This window comes from Hippocampus guttulatus, chromosome 16, assembly GCF_054856545.1.
Source record: "Hippocampus guttulatus isolate MCC_2025c chromosome 16, RoL_Hgut_1.0, whole genome shotgun sequence".
In the NCBI taxonomy this organism is placed as follows: domain Eukaryota; kingdom Metazoa; phylum Chordata; class Actinopteri; order Syngnathiformes; family Syngnathidae; genus Hippocampus; species Hippocampus guttulatus.
This window is the reverse complement of record NC_141276.1, coordinates 13,220,908-13,240,437: the sequence shown is the minus strand read 5'-3', so window position 1 is coordinate 13,240,437 and position 19,530 is coordinate 13,220,908. Positions and strand designations below refer to the sequence as shown.

Genomic DNA, 19,530 nt, shown 5'->3' with positions numbered 1-19,530 from the left:
TGCTAACAGATACATAAAGCCAGTCAAATGCTAATGGAAAGCTCACGGCAACCCCCCACCCATCCAAAAAAACCCCAAATGCACTCAAAAATAAAAGCACCATAAAGGACGAGCATGGCTTCAATAACTTAAATTTACGAATTTGGCACTTTCTGTCTATGGTCAAATTTTTTTTTCCACCCATCAATACTACCGGCCTGTAGTGTGTCATATTTGTACACAGCAATTTAAAGCATTGAAAATAGCACCTTGACAAATCTATGAAGTCTCTTGAACCGCCTGTGATAAATTCGATCCCTTCTATCACTCTGAGGGAGACATGCAGCATTATGTCACCTCAAGATCTCTTGTTTTATGTTGAGAGGGAAGAAATCTCATCTGTGCTGTATGCACATTTGACAAAGTTTTATTCAATTCAATATTGAAATCCAGGATTTTTTTTTAAAGACGGTAACATAAAAATAGTGAAGTTCAATACATATGAGTGAGACTGTTTTGTTGAAAATGGATAGCTGCAATATTTTTTTTCTGCCCATTGCATATATTTAGTTGGCTCATCATCCAATTTTTAATTGTATCACTCATGGCTCGACAACTTTTAAGAAACAGTTGGGGAAGATGATGTGACCAACAGCCGTTTTGTTTTTATAAAGTATTAAAGGCATTTTGTCCGATTGTTTTTTTTTTTTTTTTTCTGGGTGTGAGCACAGACTTTGATGTGGACAGCTGGCAATGGCACCGGAGTCTAATTTAATTTTAATCACTCACAGTGGAATAAATTTGTGTTTTTTTTCGAGTATAAATTCAACATGATTTTGGAGTGGTGTAATGGCATCAGAAATAAATAAAAGGTATCATACCAACAAAGGTGTTTGGTACCTCAAGCAAGATGGCTTTTGTTCATTGCTTGAAAGGGACTCTGGATCTTCAACCAGCCTAGCTGATTATGTCCAGCGGGAGAAACTCGGTGTGGAGTTTATGATGTAAATCATCCCCACGGTGCATCACAACTCCGCAGAAGTGCAGAACCACTCATTCAGCGACACATTTACAGTATGTGACAAAAAGATTTAATTGGTTGTTTTGTTTCACGCTTGATGGGTGGGCAAACACACCATGTCAGTAAAAAGTCATTTTAGGTCCGCTTTAATAGTCAAAATGGAGGTACCATTATCCTTGTCAGTAATTTTTGCACACAAGTGGAATACATTTGGTTCAATGTTTGGTTGGGAATGTGTCTTAACAAAGACACACACATGTATGCACACTCACACTCACACTCACACTCACACTCACACTCTCTCTCTCTCTCTCTCTGTGTGCTTCTGTGTGTTTCCAGAGCACCTGCTCTTGATCCACTGCTGCCATTTCTTCCCACAGGCAAAGTCATCCATCCTTTCAACTCCCTCAGAAACTAATGCATGTATAACACCACCACCGCAACTACACACGAGCTGCAGCTGCCACAACTAGTCCACTCGGATTGTTTGTTTGCGCACGCGGGAAGCCTTCATTACCGCTAGCCGCAACATGGCGCAGCGGCTAAATACTGTGATGTGAGCCACACATTGTACAGAGTCATCTACAAACGACGGGACACCGGTCAGTGTTGCATTATGTAAGCTATCACTTCACCCGGAGGATGTAGAACAAAGACCTTGCCTTTGACAAGCATGGCAGGAATGGACCTGGATCAAAAAGGTGTGGGCGCACACTCAACATACCGGCTATGCACGTGGGCGTGTGCCAGGGAATGCTATTGTGTGCCACGGAATTCTATTGAACGGCACCAGAGACAAGGGCACTAACTCAAAGCTATGTTTGCTCTAAGAGGGACAGAAAGAGTGTGTGTGGATGGAGAAGGCCCACGTAAGACAAGACTTCAGTGAGTGTGCGCGCGCATGTTTGTGTGTGTGTGTCTGTGTACACGGCAGGCTGGAGAGAGACGGGAAGCGCTGCTGCGGGGAGCGAGAACAGCGGCGCTGATCAAAGCCCGAGCGGGTGACACCATGGGCGGAGTGCCATTGTTTATTCACCAGCCACCTTCTCGCTTTTGGCAAGATGAGGTGAGCATGTGCGCCTCTGCACGTGCGTGTGTGTGTGGGAACGGAGTTTGAAGAGTTTGGAGACGCAGTCTGGGAAAGACAGTGTGTGTGGCAAAAGAGACAAGAAATGTGTGTGTGTGTCCTCCCCTTTCACTTGGCAAGGGTAACGTACGTTGGAGTTCTGTCACATTTGGCAGATGTGCAGTACAGCAAGTGTTTGCAAACAAAAACTCAATGCGCCCGCACTCACAACCACACCAATAAGCTTAGCAATAGATAAACACCAATTCAAATATACCGAAAAGCTGAAATAAATTGAGCCATGGACCACCGGACTACACTGCCTTAAACAAGGGATGCCAAGACTTTACATACATTGTAAAAACGCTCCGATACTATGCGATTGATACGACGTCACCAGCTTCAGACATACAACATCTGGGTAGGAGCCGTGCGTAGATATTTTGAGGTAAACATGGATGCCAACTATTTTAAAACATTGCAATCAAGGCTCGAGAGGCCCATTTGCGAGTCTCCCACCTCTGCCCTGCAGGCTGAATGCTTGATCCCGCCACTGTTTAATTTCAAACACGTAAGACATGCAGGTCGACATACGCACGGACTTGCACAGTGAAACAGCAGATGGCTCATTAGATCAGTGGTTGCTTTAATTGATCCACCGTTACTTGGATAAATGGGACAATTCGAGAGCTAATACAAAACATCATATAAAAAAGAACCTACATTACCTATATTACAGTTTTATACGTGACTAAAATGCCTTTTTTTTACTGTCTACAGTATATTTAATGTGTGAAACGTGTGGCAGGAAAAACTGCAGCTGGATGGTTAAAATTTCAGTCTGGGCAAAGTGTTACTCTACAATGTGTTATATTTGGGATGTGACGGACGCGTAGTTAAGGTGTATAGACCCACGCAACAGATGATTAAGTACACCGACACAGGTCAGTGCAAGGCATTATACGAGCAGTATCGCAATCTATAACTTGACAAAGATAATCATACTCATTACTTCAAATTGAAGGGTGTGTAGTTTGGTTATTTTTGGTCATACATGTCCAAATTCCTCCACCTAAAAGTCATGGAAGTACAAACCTTATAATGAGCAGACTTAAGTGCAGCAGTGTTTGTTCCTGTAAAGAGCATGGCATTCAAAGGCCGCTGCTGTTGACAGCCAACATTTAAGAAGTACAGAAGAGCCCACAGAGGGAGCTAAATTTGAACATGGGATTCCAGAGTAGTAAAAGAACAACTTTCTTGGGACGATCCAAATTTTCTTCCTGCGCCATTGTCAGAAGCCTTTCACTAGTCTTGTCATCAGTCCCAAACAATCTCAGCAAGTGACACACAAGGTCACCAACATCTCCTCCTTGGCCAGAAATCTTTCTTGTGCGTCTGAAAACAACACTGTGATGCTTTGAGGCTCCTAATCTAAAATCATTTACGAACGTGTCAGCATTGTAAGAAAAATACATCTGACTTGTCCATTAAAAAAATCCTAAGAGAGTGAAATAAGTAAATCTTACCGTTGGTAAGAAAATCGGGCCCAAATGCATTTATTTATTGATACAACAGTTCTACAGTCACTATTTATTAGCGAATTGTAATAAGTGGAAACAAATGATTATTTGTTTGTTTTTAAAAATTGGTTATTCGGCTCAGCCAACACAAATTGCAACTGTTTCCATTCGTAGTGCAACCAACAGACACTTTGGTGGCCTCGTTGATTCCAATGAGGTCATTTTCTTTCATTTGGCTGACAACAAAATGATAATGACGAAGACTCACAGCATTTGAACGCTAGTGCTAGGCAACCAGCTGTTGAGCTAGCTATGTAGCTGCTAGAGGCTTGAGGATCACTTCACGGCATATTCTTGGAGAATATTTTCATGAGCGAGACAGTCTCCTACTTTGTGCCATCTTTATGCTCATTTCCAAGATAAATGTCAAACGTCGCTTTGGTGGCCTGTGTGATTCCACTGAGGCTGATAACAAACTTACATTTTTTTTTTGCTAACCAGCCAACTGTTGAGCTAGCTAGCTAGCTCTGTGCCAGTGGCTCGAGATTTACTTAACGGCATATTCTTTACTCGTTATTTCCATGAACGTCTCCTCCTTTATGTACAAGGTGTGCAGTTTTAAGATAAGGGACACCTCTATTGTAGCTGCGTGTCGTATTCTTTGGCAAAAAAGAGTGAATGAAATAGCTTGACGTATAGTCAGTGGAAACAAGGTTTATTTACAGTGTGACGCCGTGATCACCACCATTCAGCACACCTTGCAATCAGCACCATCTTGCCATACAAATGATGGCAACATTATTAACCCCCCCCCCCTCCCCGAGAAAAACACACATTTAAGATTTTTTGGAGTGCTAAGTAGCAAGCTAGTTGACGCTCCAAGTTGTCTATTGTCCACACCATTGAAGAAGCAGACAAACAGCGGTTATTTTTCACCGGCTGTGTCGAAAGGAGACGGAACATACTGTGACGTTTCTTTAAAAAAATAAAAAATAAAAAATAATAATTGCAAGATTACTGGTACCCGCCCAGTACTGCTGATATTGTTTAGTGTAAGTTCCCACGCAGATAACCACTGACTGTTGATGTAGGCGAAATGAGTTGAATGACTCTTACCAAATTAAATTGCTTGCTTGGAACAAACTGTTGTTCAAACATGTTCAACTTTGAAGTTTCTGCCCTACCATGCCAATGAATTTGAATGACACACAATAGAGAGTGAGTGTAAAATGAGTGCCACGTTATGAACAGGACCGCTCCTTTTCGATGCCGTAAAAAGACAAACTCTGAACAAATGGGACGTTTTTGGGGAGAGCTTTTGGCTGGTGCTAGGGAAGAGGGGGCTTTTGGGGGCGGGGTGGGGGTGAATGGGGTTGGGGGGGGGCGATTTGTCAGGCAAGGCCAAAAAGGACATCTCTAGCTCTCTCAAGGGAAGTCTCTCAGACCTGCCCCTCTTTTACTATATGAGGCAGCTGCAACCACAGACAGACAAGGTTTGTGTTTGGGAACATGTCGCGTATCCCAGACACAACAAGTCTTTATTTAGCGAGCCACACCCAATCAACTGCCACTGTGTCCCTTTCGCCTTCCTTTGGGCACAACCAGCGCAAAGACGAGGAGAAAGAACAACTAGACTAAATAGACTAATTATCCGGCGCATTCAATCAAGTCAACGGGAATCCCGAGGCCTTTTCCAATATCATTACCTGGTTTATAAATGACGCCAGACTGGAAGAATTTGTTCTTAACCATCAGGACGAGAGCAACAGGAACGATGCGGAGAGGTTTCCAATTTACGGAGTGGAATGCAGCGGACAGATTGAACAAGTTTGGGGTCGACATAAAGCAAACAGGTCACAAAAAGACACCATGGAAGCTTGCAAGTTGCCATAAAAATGACAGGGCGCACGTAAGCTACAGTAAATGCATGCTCTGACAAAAGAAATTCGAGATCCCTAAAAGTCAAAGCCAGACGAGGCTATTCTTTCTATCTTAAACGAAATGGAAGACAATGTAAAAATTCCCAACTTTGAAATAAATGTCTAAAAGTAAGAGATATACTGCAAGCTTAATGATGGCGCCATTGTTGCACTGACCTCGTTGGCCTGGTTGGCCCGCTGGGTCATATTTGTCTTCTCTTGCGTCCATCGATTGTTGGCCTCCTCCTGTTGCCTCTTCATCGTCTGCTGCAGACCAACAGCTTCCTCTTTAGAGCTGCACACGGAGTGTTGCAGCTCAACAATAATCTAGACGGCAGACAGAATGGGAAAATGTATTTCAGTATCTCTAGATTTAACACACTTAATTATGTGTGAAAATACTGTTCAAATTCAAGTCAACTTTATGATCAAATGTGCAACATACAGCACAGATGAAATTACTTTCCTCTCAACCACAGGAGAGAGAGAGAGGAGGCGCTGCGGGTGCCCGCGCCGCCATCAAAAGAATTGTATTGTACTTGAAGGCTTTTTACTGAAAAAAATAAATAATACAATTTGGAGAGACGAGAAAGACCAAACTTGGTTGTCCTAAAAAAAATCAAACAAAGCTTATTTGATTCCATTTGAAGATACATGCCTTTTTAATGGGCGGTTCAGCTGAAAATGTTCTGAAATTTGTGTTGTTGTAGTCGTAAGCTCCAAAAGTAATCAAGACGACAGGATCAGGTGCGTGTGTGTGGGGGGAGGGGGATCAACAAGTGCCAGGAAACTTGATTTAAGCGTGCCCGATTCCAGTCGTGATTGAAATCTCGGGGGCTTAAAACTCATCAGAATGTGTAACAAGATCCGAGATAACGCCACAGGCCAACAAAGTGGAAAATCTGCCGATGGAAGCAGATTTACAAACAGAGGCTTAGATGAGGATCAAGTTGGAACGGAAACACGTTGGCATGCTGACAAAACCTCTCTCCTCCGATTGGAACAAAGCAAATAACTTATTGAACACCTTGAAGTGAATACAAAATGATTTCTTTTTTCCGACACCAACCTGTGCAAAAGTTTTAGGCCACTATTACATTTGTTGTTTGAGCACTTCTCACATGACCGTACATAACAGGGACGCTGGTAAAGGTGCTGGTACCTGTCTGTACAGTACTCGATATGTCTAAAAATGCTCCGATACTGCCCACACCAAATGGATGTACTGTCCATCTACCCATCCATCCAACCATTTTTTGATCTGCTCACAAGGGTGGCGGGGTGTGCTGGAGCCTATCCCAGCTGTCTTCGGGCAATAGATGGGGTACACCCTGAATTGGTTGCCAGCCAATCGAAGCGGAAGCACTGTTATAGGAAAATTGTTGCATCTCTAGTGCATAACTAGAAGGGCAGATCACCAAAAATGCCAACCAAAGAGACAGAAACGGAGTAGTACCATACTTGTGTTTGTTCTTGGTTTCTGACAAACAAATGGGTGTTGTCATACCTTACAGCGGTGCAAAGACACGATCAAAATCCTGAATCCTGAGAAATGAACGATTTTAATGCCAAGTTAAGGATTGTTTTTAGATTCATGGACTCAGGGCCCTTTAAGACTTTTGAAGAATTTGCATGCCCTGTTGTGAATGTCATTAAAAAAAAACATGAATTTTGCGCAGTATTCAAGCATAAACAGTATGTATACATGTGGCATTGAAGAAAAATTTAAAACGTTACCAGCCAATAGAAAAAAAGGAAGGGGTAAAGCTAAAAATAACCAATTGGGAATTTCTCACAGCGGGAGAGGTTCAGTGACAATATTTGGGATCAACATGTCCGCAAGGGGAAAACGTCGAACCCTCGCTTGCAAAATGCCTTCTCATCTAAGTAGTGATGAAAATACATTCCACATGTGCAGCGGATTTAGATGAATGGTCACCTACAATCACGGCTTTCCCACAGTGGAATAAAAGACAAAACAGGGAAGGAAGGAAGGAAGGGGAAAAACGAATGGGAAAGGGGGTTAAAAAAAAAAAACTTCCTTTTTGAAGCGCTGAGCCACTTTGTGTTGGTGTACTTGCGGTGTACGCCGAGATGAAAAGGCACTGCCGTGGCTTTCAAATCTCCCAGTCAAAAATGAACATTCTATTTAAGCCACCGTCAGGGAAAAGGCAAGATGACAGAGGAAAGCCAAGCAGACAGAGGTATGGAGAAGAAGACGGGTGGCGGCGGTGGCGGTGGCCTGCCGGTGCTGCTCCTCGCTTTTGGCCACACAGATAATTGTTTACTGTGTGCAAACTCTGGAGGACTAGCCCTGGTGGAATTTGCACAGTGTGGGAGAATGGCAAAAAAGAAAAAAGACAAAAAAAAAAAGATTTTTTTTTTGTGTCATAGGGATTGCTACTTGAGCCATACAAATGGCACATTGTTATGGTAATCGATCATTTTGGGATGTAATAATTACTTAGCAATATGGATTCCAGTTAGCTCCGGGGCAGCGTTTTACTTGTCAAGGCAGATGTCGTCAAAGACTGTTTAGCTAATCTTTTGTTTTTTGTCATGGAATGATGCAGGATTGAGGACGCTTTTTTAATAAAAAGGCCTGCAATCTTCATTTTATCAACGGACTCAAAATTGAACATCGAGGCTACTGAACGACAAATATAAACCAAAATCTGTGGCAAAATCTCAATATATATCAAAGGGATGATAAAGAAATCCTCGTCGACATAAACATACTTTTAGAAGCTGTCAAGGTAAAACAAAGCAATAGGTGATGCTGGAACATCCAATTGAATTGTAGCCAATCACAAGCAAGCAATCGCTGGGAGAATCCAAATCACAACAATGGAGGGGAGGTGTGTGGACTGATTAGGAAGTGCACGATAACTCACATACTTCAAAATGTTTTATCTCGCCATCATGCTCGATCACGAGGTCGCTATTTTTTGCTTTAGTAATGCGGCCATGACCATAATATGACTACAATGTCAATGAAGAGAGCGCATTTTGTATTTGTATTTATTTTTTGTCTGTTTGTCATGATTCATTGGGTGGGGTGGATCATAAAACGGTGAAACGTAACTCATGAATCCTGTATCAGCACCTTTATCCACATCATCACATCCTGTCCTGTTGATTTAAAATATAATTTTTTTTCCACCAAAAAGTGTGTAAAACAAATCGCTGTCCTCTTAAAATGCATCCTTAAGCTGTCAGGTTCACAACAAAGCAGTAGGAGGCGCTAAATCCCCTAACTGAAATTTTAGCCAATCAAAAGCTTGAAGAAAACAATTTGTGGAAAAGGCAAATTGAACTTTAGTGATAAAAGCCAAATGTGGACTAACATGGGAGTAGGATAAACTATGTACCATGTATACTATACACTAATATTTTTTGACACGTTTTTTTCTTTATGTAATTTGTGTGTTAGCAAAAAGCTAAACTTGAAAAAAAATCAACTCCTTCCATTAAATCTGGTCAAGCACTTTCCTGTAAAAGTAGAAATCTACACAACGCAACAAGTGGGAGTAATAAACCCGATTTGGTTTATTCATGCCTGCAAGGTCACATGTGAGCATCGTTCGAGTAGCTTCAAGAAGTAAATGAGTCCTATTTGCATAGTCCACCTGAACTTTGACCTCTTTCTCCGAGAGCGCGATATATCCTTGCACGGGTATCTGTGGCTGTGCGCCTCCCGTGGCCAATCACCGCCTCCTTCCTCTCTTGATGGCTGGTCAAGGATAAAAGTAATGATCTCCCACCAGTATCACAGCGACGACCCGTTGGAGCCTCATCATTAAGAAAAGCGGGAGGAGAAGGCGAGAGAGAAGCGGTTCACAGGTCACCCACTCGCGGCGCGATGCTGCGCAGGAGAGACGCTAATTAGGGCCCGTTTGCGTGCGTGAGACAAAAAGCCGAGTGGTACCGTGCGATACGGGGCCGTGGGTGTGCGCGCGAGTGTCGATGTGCCCTTAACGGAGCTCCCTCCGGATAACGTATGGCCGTGGTATGCTTTTTTAAATTGGGCTATTAAGCATGCGGCGGAGCACGGGAGCGATGCTCCCTGTCAGACAAGGAGGGGTTAATAACCGGGGTGAGCCTTTGTGGTTCAAAGGCCTCTTGTTTACATTTGACTGAGCTGCCCGCACCCCCCCTCCCCCTCCATCTCCACCGAGAGGCTACGCAAACACGGGACGCCTCCGTTCGGTGTTTACCTTTGTAAAACAACGCCTCCCGAACCGGTGACAAATAGCCGCTATTAATCACGCATATGCAGTTGTTTGGACAAAAACACCCACTTCCCGCATCAAGGTCTCGAACAATAACAATCTGTGCCGCAGAGAGCGGATGAAGAACATAAGAGAAACAAATTACACTCTAGTGACTAACGGACAGTGGCAAGAGGAACTTTGCCGCTCGTGTGAACATTTAACAGAGACCGAAACGATCACAACCTAACGCCTACTGAGCAATGCCGTTTTGAAGCTGCCAAATGATCTCGGTTGCCAGTCCAAAGGAGTCCTCACCTAAAGCAAAACTCCTTTCAACCCAGCATTTCCTGGCATCTGCGTCATTTCGGTGCACTGTGACAATTAGTGCTGGTCTCTTCCAGGGCAGTTTTTCAATTGTAGGAGCCAAAGGTTTGTACGCGGTGTTACGCAGGTTAAGCACATACCTGTACCTGAACATCTAATGCCATGAGTTACTTAAATTGAACAAAAATGAGCTTTTAATGTGGTTGTTGGCTTTTTGAAAATGACCAGAGCAATGCATTTAGTTTTGTCGGTTTGCCCCTTGCGCTATCACTTCCAATTCCACCGCTCTCAACTTTGTTTAGTGCTTGTGGTGGTCGTTCCAAATATTGTGAGCGTGAAAGCGAGTTTGTCTGTGATTAGCTGGTAACAAGTGCAAGATGCACCAAGTCTCACAGTCAAAGTCAGCTAGTAACTCAAATAAGACACTAGTATGCTTTCTTACTTTTCATGTCAAATCGAATCAAATGTTGCGTTGGCGTGTAAGAGTGATTACCTGTGCGGACCGAGCAAGTGTCTGACTGTACTCCTTTTCAATGTGCTTGAACCGGCTGTTTGTCTGTAAGGAGAGAGGGAGGTAAAGATGAGAAGGATAATCAACTTACAATGCCGTGAAAAAAAATATTTGTCCACCTCTCATGTTTCCGATCATGAAGCCAATTTTGATCTCTCAAAGATACCCCAAGCGAAATACAAAACTCAGTTTACCAAATGATGATTTTATTTATAACGGGGAATAGCATTGAGGAAAAAAATGAGGAATAAGTAATTGGCAGTTAACAATGACATTTCCAAGGCTTTGGGATACAGCAAACCACGGTCGGAGCCATTATTCACAAATGAAGAAAACAAGTGGTGAACCTTCCTTGGAAACAAAATTCCTCCAAGGGTATGACGACAACTCATTTAGGAAATCGCAAAGGAACAAAGGATAAGAACTGCAGGCCTCCCTCCGTTAAGGTCAGTGTTCATGACTCAACCATACAGACACTGGGCAAAAATGGAATGCGTTCCAGGGCGAAAACCACATCTGACAAAAACAAACACAAAGGTTCCTCTCACATTTGACTAAAACAACATCTTGATGATCCCGAAGACTTTTAGGGAAATATTCTGTGGACTGAAGAGACAAGTCGAATTAAAAACAACACAGTTCAATCTTTGATTAAAGGAACTGCACAACAATAGTCGAACATGGTGGTGGCAGGGTGATGGTCCGGGGCTGCTTTGTACTTCAGGACCTGGATGACTAACGATGAATAATGGTACACTGAATTATGTAGTAGGACATTAAAAGGAACGTTCGAAAACCCACAAATATTACAAGAATAATTCTTTTTCATAGTGCGACGAAGAAGGTTTGGATTTTTTTCCCCTTCAGAAAACCACATCTGACAAAAGCAAACACATAGATTCCTCTCACATTTGACAAAAACAACATCTTGATGAACCCGAAGACTTTTAGGGAAATACTCTGTGGACTGAAGAGACAAGTCGAATTAAAAACAATATTTCATGAAAGGAACTGCATAATAGTCGAACATGGTGGTGGCAGGGTGATGGTCCGGGGCTGCTTTGTACTTCAGGACCTGGATGACTAGCGATGAATCATGGGACACTGAATTATGTAGTAGGTCATCAAAAGCAACGCTCAAAAACCCACAAATATTACAAGAATAATTCTTTTTCCTAGTGCGACCAAGAAGGTTTGGATTTTTTTCGACCTTCAGAAAACCACATCTGACAAAAACAAACAATTAGATTCCTCTCACGTTTGACAAAAACAACATCTTGATGAACCCGAAGACTTTTAGGTAAATACTCTGTGGACTGAAGAGACCAGTCGAATTGAAAACAACACAGTAGAGTATTGGAATAAAGCAACCGCCCACCAATAGTCGAACATGGTGGTAGCAGCACGATGGTCCAAGGCTGCTTTGTACTTCAGGACCTGGATGACTAGCGATGATACTGGTGCACTGAATTATGTGGTAGGACATTAAAAGGAACGTTCGAAAACCCATAAATATTACAAGAACAATTATTTTTCAGCGGCCCGGTCGTTCAGTGGTTAGCGCGTCGACCTCACAGCGCAGAGGTGCAGGGTTCAATCCCTGCTCTGGCCTCCCTGTGTGGAGTTTGCATGTTCTCCCCGGGCCTGCGTGGCTTTTCTCCGGGTACTCCGGTTTCTTCCCACATTCCAAAAACATGCATGGTAGGCTGATTGAACACTCTAAATCAGGGGTGCCCAACCTTTTTGGACCGAAGATCTACTTTTCGATCAACTAACCTCCCGGGATCTACCCTTACCGGCACGCGCGCGCATGCGCACACACACACACACACACACACACACACACACACACACACACACACACACACACACACACACACACACACATGCACGCCATGATGAGAAACAGCCTGAAACTGAGGCATGCGATGCACTTTTGCAGCCTGTTAACTATCGTAGCTCACACGTACCATTTTAAAGTGCTTCCCTGGGCCCTCCTAGATTCCTATTCTTTCCCCGTGCCCTCGGTGAATTGTACACGAAGCAAACTCTGAATGAGAATAATGACGATAAAAGATAGAGCGCAACAGCTCTGATCACAAGCTGCAATTGCAGACTGCTGAGCGCAAACAACTTCCGGTGACGTAATCACGCGCCACCGTAAATTCAAGATTTACCTGCTTTATTTTATTTTTTAATTTTATTATTATTATTATTTTTTGGTGAAAATGAGACTGATAGGATGATTAGGGTGCAGCGTACATTAACACAAAAAATATATATTACTAACATGTACAAAGACACACAAATGGTTGTTTGGGTTTTTTTCTCCTCGACACTCCTCCGATCTACTTGGGACCTGTCTTAGATCTACCAGTAGATCAGGATCGACGTAATGGGCACCCCTGCTCTAAATTGTCCCTCGGTGTGAGTGTGACCACAAATGGTTGTTCGTCTCTGTGTGCCCTGCGATTGGTTGGCAACCAGTTCAGGGTGTCCCCAGCCTACTGCCCGAAGACGGCTGAGCTGGGCTCCAGCACCCCCCGCGCCCCTTGTGAGGATTAAGAGGATTTTTCCCTTTATCAATTTATTTAGAAACTGCATTTCATAATTACCTGGGCTTTGTGAGACATTAAAAATGATCCTAAACATTTACGTATGCAACAAAACAGGACACGCACCAGACATACAATCGCTGTGACCTTGTGTGCCCCGCAACTTTCCTATAGAAGAGGCCTGGAGCCTCTTGGCACCGGGCCACTAAGTAGTGACTGCATGTTGCACGGCGGGCGCCATTTCTATTTGATCTCCAGCCAACAATGCATCACTTCACAACAAGGTTGGGGAAATGAAAACCTAGCTGTCAATTAACTACGGGGAACAAAGAGGGACGATCAGCCCAAGCAGGGAGACAACATTCAAGTGAAGACAAACAAAGGCTGTTTGTCAGGAGTTCATTAAGCGCCGCTCCCCTCATTGTTTTCCGTTGTTTTCCTAATGGGAAGCCGGCCAGCCGCGATGCGAAGATTGCGAGAGTCGACTGTGAGACGCGGCTCCCGTCAGCTTGCAGCGCCGCCCCGGTTTCAAAGAGAGTCTTAACAGTGACTACAGGGAGATAATGAGTTGCGATGTAGATGTCAATGGCTGCTCATTTAGCCCGTGGAGAGGTTCATAACCAGAACTGTAATTCTGTCTGCATGATGAGCCACTTGGGTCTCTAAACAGTCGAAGAATCCAGACAATGGACACTCATTAGGAATTGTATCATACCAATTCATCCTGAAGACATGCTCACAATCAATTAACTCAATTCAAAACTCAACTCACATGAATTTATAGAGCACTTTAAAAACAATCACAGCCGCATAAAAAATGCTGTACATCAAGTCTCATGCAGAGATGAAAGTCGAAGAATAAAAATGTGATGAAAGACGAGTTTTAAAGCACGACAAAGAGGGGGGCTTGCTAAAGAGTTAATGGAAGATCAGTCCTACGGGAGGGAACGGCAATGGTACCCCCCTCCACCAAACCTTCCCCCCTGCCTCCCCCCGAGGCTCCGCTTAGTCCTCTGTACCTCCAATAACGTCTGACCTGAGGCACCGGGCAGGTATGGAGATGTGGCGAAGCTCCGAGAGGTAAGGTGAGGTGAGACCATTTAAAGATTTAAAGACAAATGACACAATCTGAAGAATGAACTCTGAACTCTGGAAAGGGAGCCAGTGACGGGAAGCCAGAATTGGAGTTATGCGCTCCCTTCCTATGAGCTCCAGTGAGCATGCGAGCAGCAGCATTTTGGACCAACTGGAGATGCTTGAGGGAGGATTGTCTGACTCCAAAAGTTAAAGTACAATAACTTTGCAATTGTCTTGGTTGGGTGTCAAAGGTGAGATGCAGCCTCTCCCAGTTGACTTTGGTAAACCCTAGAATGGTCGCCAGCCAATCGCATATCGACAAACAACCACTCACATTCTAGTCTACAATGAACATTGAATGTTTTTTTGGAAGGAGGTAGGAATCCTCTTGCCCTGACAGCTGGAGACAGACAAACATGGAATTCATGAATCAAAACCTAAGCCACGTTTGAACTCAGTTTCAAAACACACACCGGAACTCACTGCATTTGAACTTTGGTCTATTCAGCTGACCCCAACACTACCTTGGTCTTCTGGGTCTTGCGAACTTGGGTGTGTCACAAATTGCCTTATTGCTAAACATCCAATTTCGGACCCCAAAAACTATCTGGATTTTAACACCGATCTTTTTTTCTACTTCTTTCCCAACTTGATCCACTTGCCCTGACAGCCGGTGACAGACAAACTCCCTGTAGAAACACTGCGTATGTCATTGAACGCGCCGCCGGCTACAATCAACAAAGCAAACCTTTGGACTCCAACCACTTCCTGACAAACACTGCTGTCCCGCTCACAGCGGACACACCTGTCACCACGGTAACACAGAGCCATCACCAAGGATACGGGACGGCCCGTTTTCCTGCGCCAGGACTCTTGAGTGGCGGCGCTCGTCCCTTGGGAGGAGGGGGGGGGCGTTGCAGCTGATGAGAGAGGGGCGGACAAAGGAGGAGAAACTGAGGCGTATCGGAGACGGGCTCGGAAGAGGGGCGGGGCTCCTTGAAAGCTTCTTTGCTGTTGACACGTTTGTTGTCTTTGACACTGCAGCAGCTATTATTAGATGTTCATAATTTTTTTTTCCATTTTCATTCTTTGTCTCTTAATAGCTTTGTCGACAGTCCGTCTCAGAAAGATCACGAAGAACGTCATGAAATATTCTGCTATCAGACAGAAGTGGAAAGTGTTTTTCCAAAAACGGTTATCAGTTGTGTGTCTGTGTTCTGCATAAGAGTTTCTTGGATGTATACTTGATATCCAGTGAGAGTATTCACGTAACAATAGCAGTCATTAAAGATTGTTAGTAAGGCATTATTAATAACACTGGGGTAACATTATACCTGTTACAATTGCAAACTTGTCGGGACCACATGTTCTCTTTTCTTTCCACTTCGACACATCGAATCTTTACAGGATTTTTCAGGCCTGCATGGTACAGTGGTCAGGAGTTGGTCAAACGGCATTGGAAGGACTCTCAGACTATGAGAAGAAAATTCTTTGGTCTGATGAGCCAAAGATTGAACCTTTTGGCGTGAATGCCAGGCGCGACGTGTTTGGAGGAAACCAGGCACTACTCATCACCTGACCAATAGTATCCCGACAATGACGCATGGTGGTTGGCTGCATCACGAAGTGGGGACTCGGTGAATGTCCTTGAGTGGCCGAGCTTGAGCCTAGACTTCAATCTCATCGAAAATCTCTGGAAAGACCTGAAGGTGGCTGCGCGCCGACACTCCCCATTTAACCTGATGAAACTTGGTTAATACTTTCAAATGACAGGATCGTCATAGATATAATGTATTGCATTTTGGAAGTAACTTGCCCAACACTGGTCAGCATGCCCAGAAGTAAAAAAAAAAACATTACCGTGCCCACTACTAACAAATTCCCTTTATTGACAGCCACTTGAGGGAATATTTCCCAACATCATGCATTATACAGCTAAAGCTGCCCCAGGAAATACAATTCCAGTCTATAGTGACAACTGATAAAGACGGATAGCAACGTGTAACATTCTAGGAACACAACCTAACCTAGTCGAACGGGGGAGGAAAAAAATGGATTGCCAAATTGAAAGCCAAACCATTTGTACGATATGAGTCCGTGCGTGCTTGCGAGCACTTTCAAAGCGACGACCTGTGCCTTGCCGGAGGCCTTTTCGTTGCGCTGAAGGCACGTTGAGGCTGCATCGAGCTCTTCAATCGCCTCGTCATCCTGGCGGCGTGGAGCGCCGCGCTTTGAAAGGAGTGTGAGCGTAAGGATCTGAAAGCCACGCAGGCAGCACTCCACCAAAACTTCATTAAGAATCAGCAATGGGAAGCAGGCCAAACACACACACACACACACACACACACACACACACACACACACACACACACACACACACACACACACACACACACACAGACCAGGGGTCACCAACGTGGTGCCCGTGGTCACCAAGTCATCCCCATGGACCATATGAGTCGCAGGTGTGACTGTTTTAGAAATAGCTCAGGGACGGAGGGCACACGGTGATTTCCTCAGAATGTTGCTGAAGTGATCCTTTGAAAACGTAAACAGTAGCAGAGATGTATCAAGACCAAGTTCCATCCATCTATCCATTTTCTGAACCGCTTTATCCTCACAAGGGTCGCGGGGGCGCGCTGGAGCCCATCCCAGCTGTCTTCGGAAAGTAGGCGGGGGACACCCTGAATCTGTTGCCAGCCAATCGCAGGGCACACAGAGACAAACAACCATTCACACTCACGCCTAGGGACAATTTTGAGTTTTCAATCAGCCTTCCACGCATGTTTTTGGAATGTGGGAGGAAACCGGAGTACCCGGAGAAAAGCCATGCAGGGGGAACATGCAAACTCCACACAGGAAGGCCGGAGCTGGAATCGAACCCGGTACCTCTGCACCGTGAAGTCGATGCGCTAACCACTCGACACCGGGCCACCCCAAGACCAAGTGGACGCTTGATTACTGATTATTGTGAGAAATCAGAAACATGATCAGTCCTCCCATAAGTCAATTACGTTCATGATTAACCCTTTCAGAGACAGCGGGTACTACAGTGGACAGCCTATCATGTTATCAGGTTACAGATTATCATTATTGGCGAATGAAAGGGTTCGTAATCACTCTAATGTCACAGTAAGGTCATTAGAGCAAATTTGTTAGTTCACAACTGATAACCTTTCACATGAATCAGTGCCCAAGAAACAGCTCTCACTTTCAAAAGACCCCCTAAAACAGGAAATGGACTAAAATTCATACTTCAAGGCCCAAGCAACAGCTATTCTTTTCTGGGTGTGAAATTTGCCCAAGGTATGAGCCGAGTCACTGTTCTGACCACCAAAACAGGAAGAAACCCCACACGTACAGTACATTTGTATCAATGTTGCCAATGCACGTTAAATTCAGCGTGCCTTTTCAAGTCAGTAAGAAAGAATTTTCAGAATCTGTCGAGTGCAGTCTGTAACCCCGGACAGGATATTGCATCCATATGGCTTTTTTTTTCTTCCGCCTGCCCCTCCTCCGATATGTTTCCAATCATCTCGTATCGCTGAGGAACACTTGTGGTTCTAAGCATTGTCCTACAGTTGAACTTGTTGGGGAATATGTAAGTACCCCGGCTGACGAAGAGATGAAGTCAGTGGACACGTGAGGGGTGGTCCGCAGGTAATCAGCTCAAGGTCAAAGGGGCCTCGGCAACAAATTAGCCGCTTGTTAATGCCGATTTCTTAGGCTAGTGCGGAAAATTAATTCTCCCTCCTATACAGCCTTTCAGTTCAGGTGGCAGCAGCGTTTGCGAGCGTTCAACATGACTCTGCGTTCCAACGTCTCTCGTGAAAAAAAGAGTTCAATGTGGCAGCGCGGGAGAGCTGGGAGGAAAACGCTATTTGCTCATTTGTCTGTAATCAGCGCCGTCTCGCTGCGTCGTCTTTGTAAGTGTGTGAGCGAGGGAGCTGCTGCCGTAATGACAAGAGACTTTATTTTACGTTTGGCGGCGCGCCATCGCTGCCTGTCACTAGACGTTCTCTTCATCACCGCCTGCCGAATCTCTGTCAGCGCCACACGCCGCAGATGCGGTGTGTACAAGCAGACATCGAAGGTAAGCATACATCAGCATCATACAAGAAGAATTAGAAGCTACATATTACACCTTTAGCCCGTCTATGTGAACTACCGCCAGTCAGCTCAACATGGCAATGAGTTTTGTAGACAGAACTTGACAACAACTCGGCTCTGGCGTGTCGAGTAGTCAACCCATGCGAGTGCAAATTCTTACTTTCCGTCTTCCGTCTCACTCTATCTAGAACTGCTTCAAACAACAAAGCGTCTGTCAGGAAAAATGGTTAAGATTGCGCGACTGTCTGTGTTTGTATGATGTTATTTTGTTATTTTATGGGGCGGCCCGGTAGCCGAGTGGTTAGCACGTCGACTTCACAGTGCAGAGGTACCGGGTTCAATTCCAGCTCCGTCCTCCCTGTGTGGAGTTTGCATGTTCTCCCCGGGCCTGCGTGGGTTTTCTCCGGTTGCTCCGGTTTCCTCCCACATTCTAAAAACATGCGTGGCAGGTTGATGGAACACTCGAAATTGTCCCTTTGTGTGATTGTGAGCGCGGATGGTTGTTTGTCTCCGTGTGCCCTGCGATTGGCTAGAAGCCAGTTCAGGGTGTGCCCCGCCTACTTCCCGAAGACAGCTGGGATGGCACGCCCCATGACCCCTGTGAGGATAAAGCGGATCAGAAAATGGATGGATGCTTTGTAAAGCTGTTTGTTACAGCTGCAGCTGTTGTAAAAGCGCTGTGTAAATAAAGATGCATTGCATTGTATTGTACTTCTGACACCCCGACAAATCACTCATCGAGTGGTTTGAGAAACATGTTCATTTTGGTTTTGCCAATTTCCACAGCTTTTACCTTGAGTTCTCGGTGAAGTTTGCCAGAGCCAGATTGGAATACGCAACCGAGCTATGGTGTCTTTTTGTAAAAGGGGAGTTACAATTAATTGAGAGAGTGCAAAGTCAATTGACAAGGAGAACAACTGGCTTTTCTGAGTACGTATATCATGAACACCGAGCCAAATGTAAACATCAGTCTCTACCTGATCACCGCATTGTGTTCTATCTGGTGACGGTCTACGACATGAGTATCCATCTCCGGTCCTCGAGGGCCCCCTATCCAGCGTGACATCCAGATGTCTCCCTCGTCCTCTGCTCTACATTGATCATTGATGACCTAGCTGGTCTTCCAATCAATGCTAAATGCTAATCACCAATCCACCGTAAAAGATTCAGTTACGAGAGCTGTTGAAGGATCCTTCCGACAGATGCGTTTTGCCTTTTGAGACACAGTAGAGTC

At 44.5% G+C, this 19,530-nt stretch overlaps 1 protein-coding gene across 1 annotated transcript in view; it reads right to left on the bottom strand.

The window, feature by feature from the left end:
- cep112 (centrosomal protein 112) overlaps positions 1-19,530 on the bottom strand; it is a 132,753-nt gene that overhangs the window by 42,964 nt on the left and 70,259 nt on the right. The window contains exons 21-22 of the mRNA XM_086132518.1: positions 10,537-10,599; positions 5,683-5,832 (exon numbers count right to left, since the gene is read on the bottom strand). Of these exons, the coding sequence (XP_085988644.1) occupies positions 5,683-5,832; positions 10,537-10,599 (213 nt within the window). The remainder of the gene's footprint in view (positions 1-5,682; positions 5,833-10,536; positions 10,600-19,530) is intronic.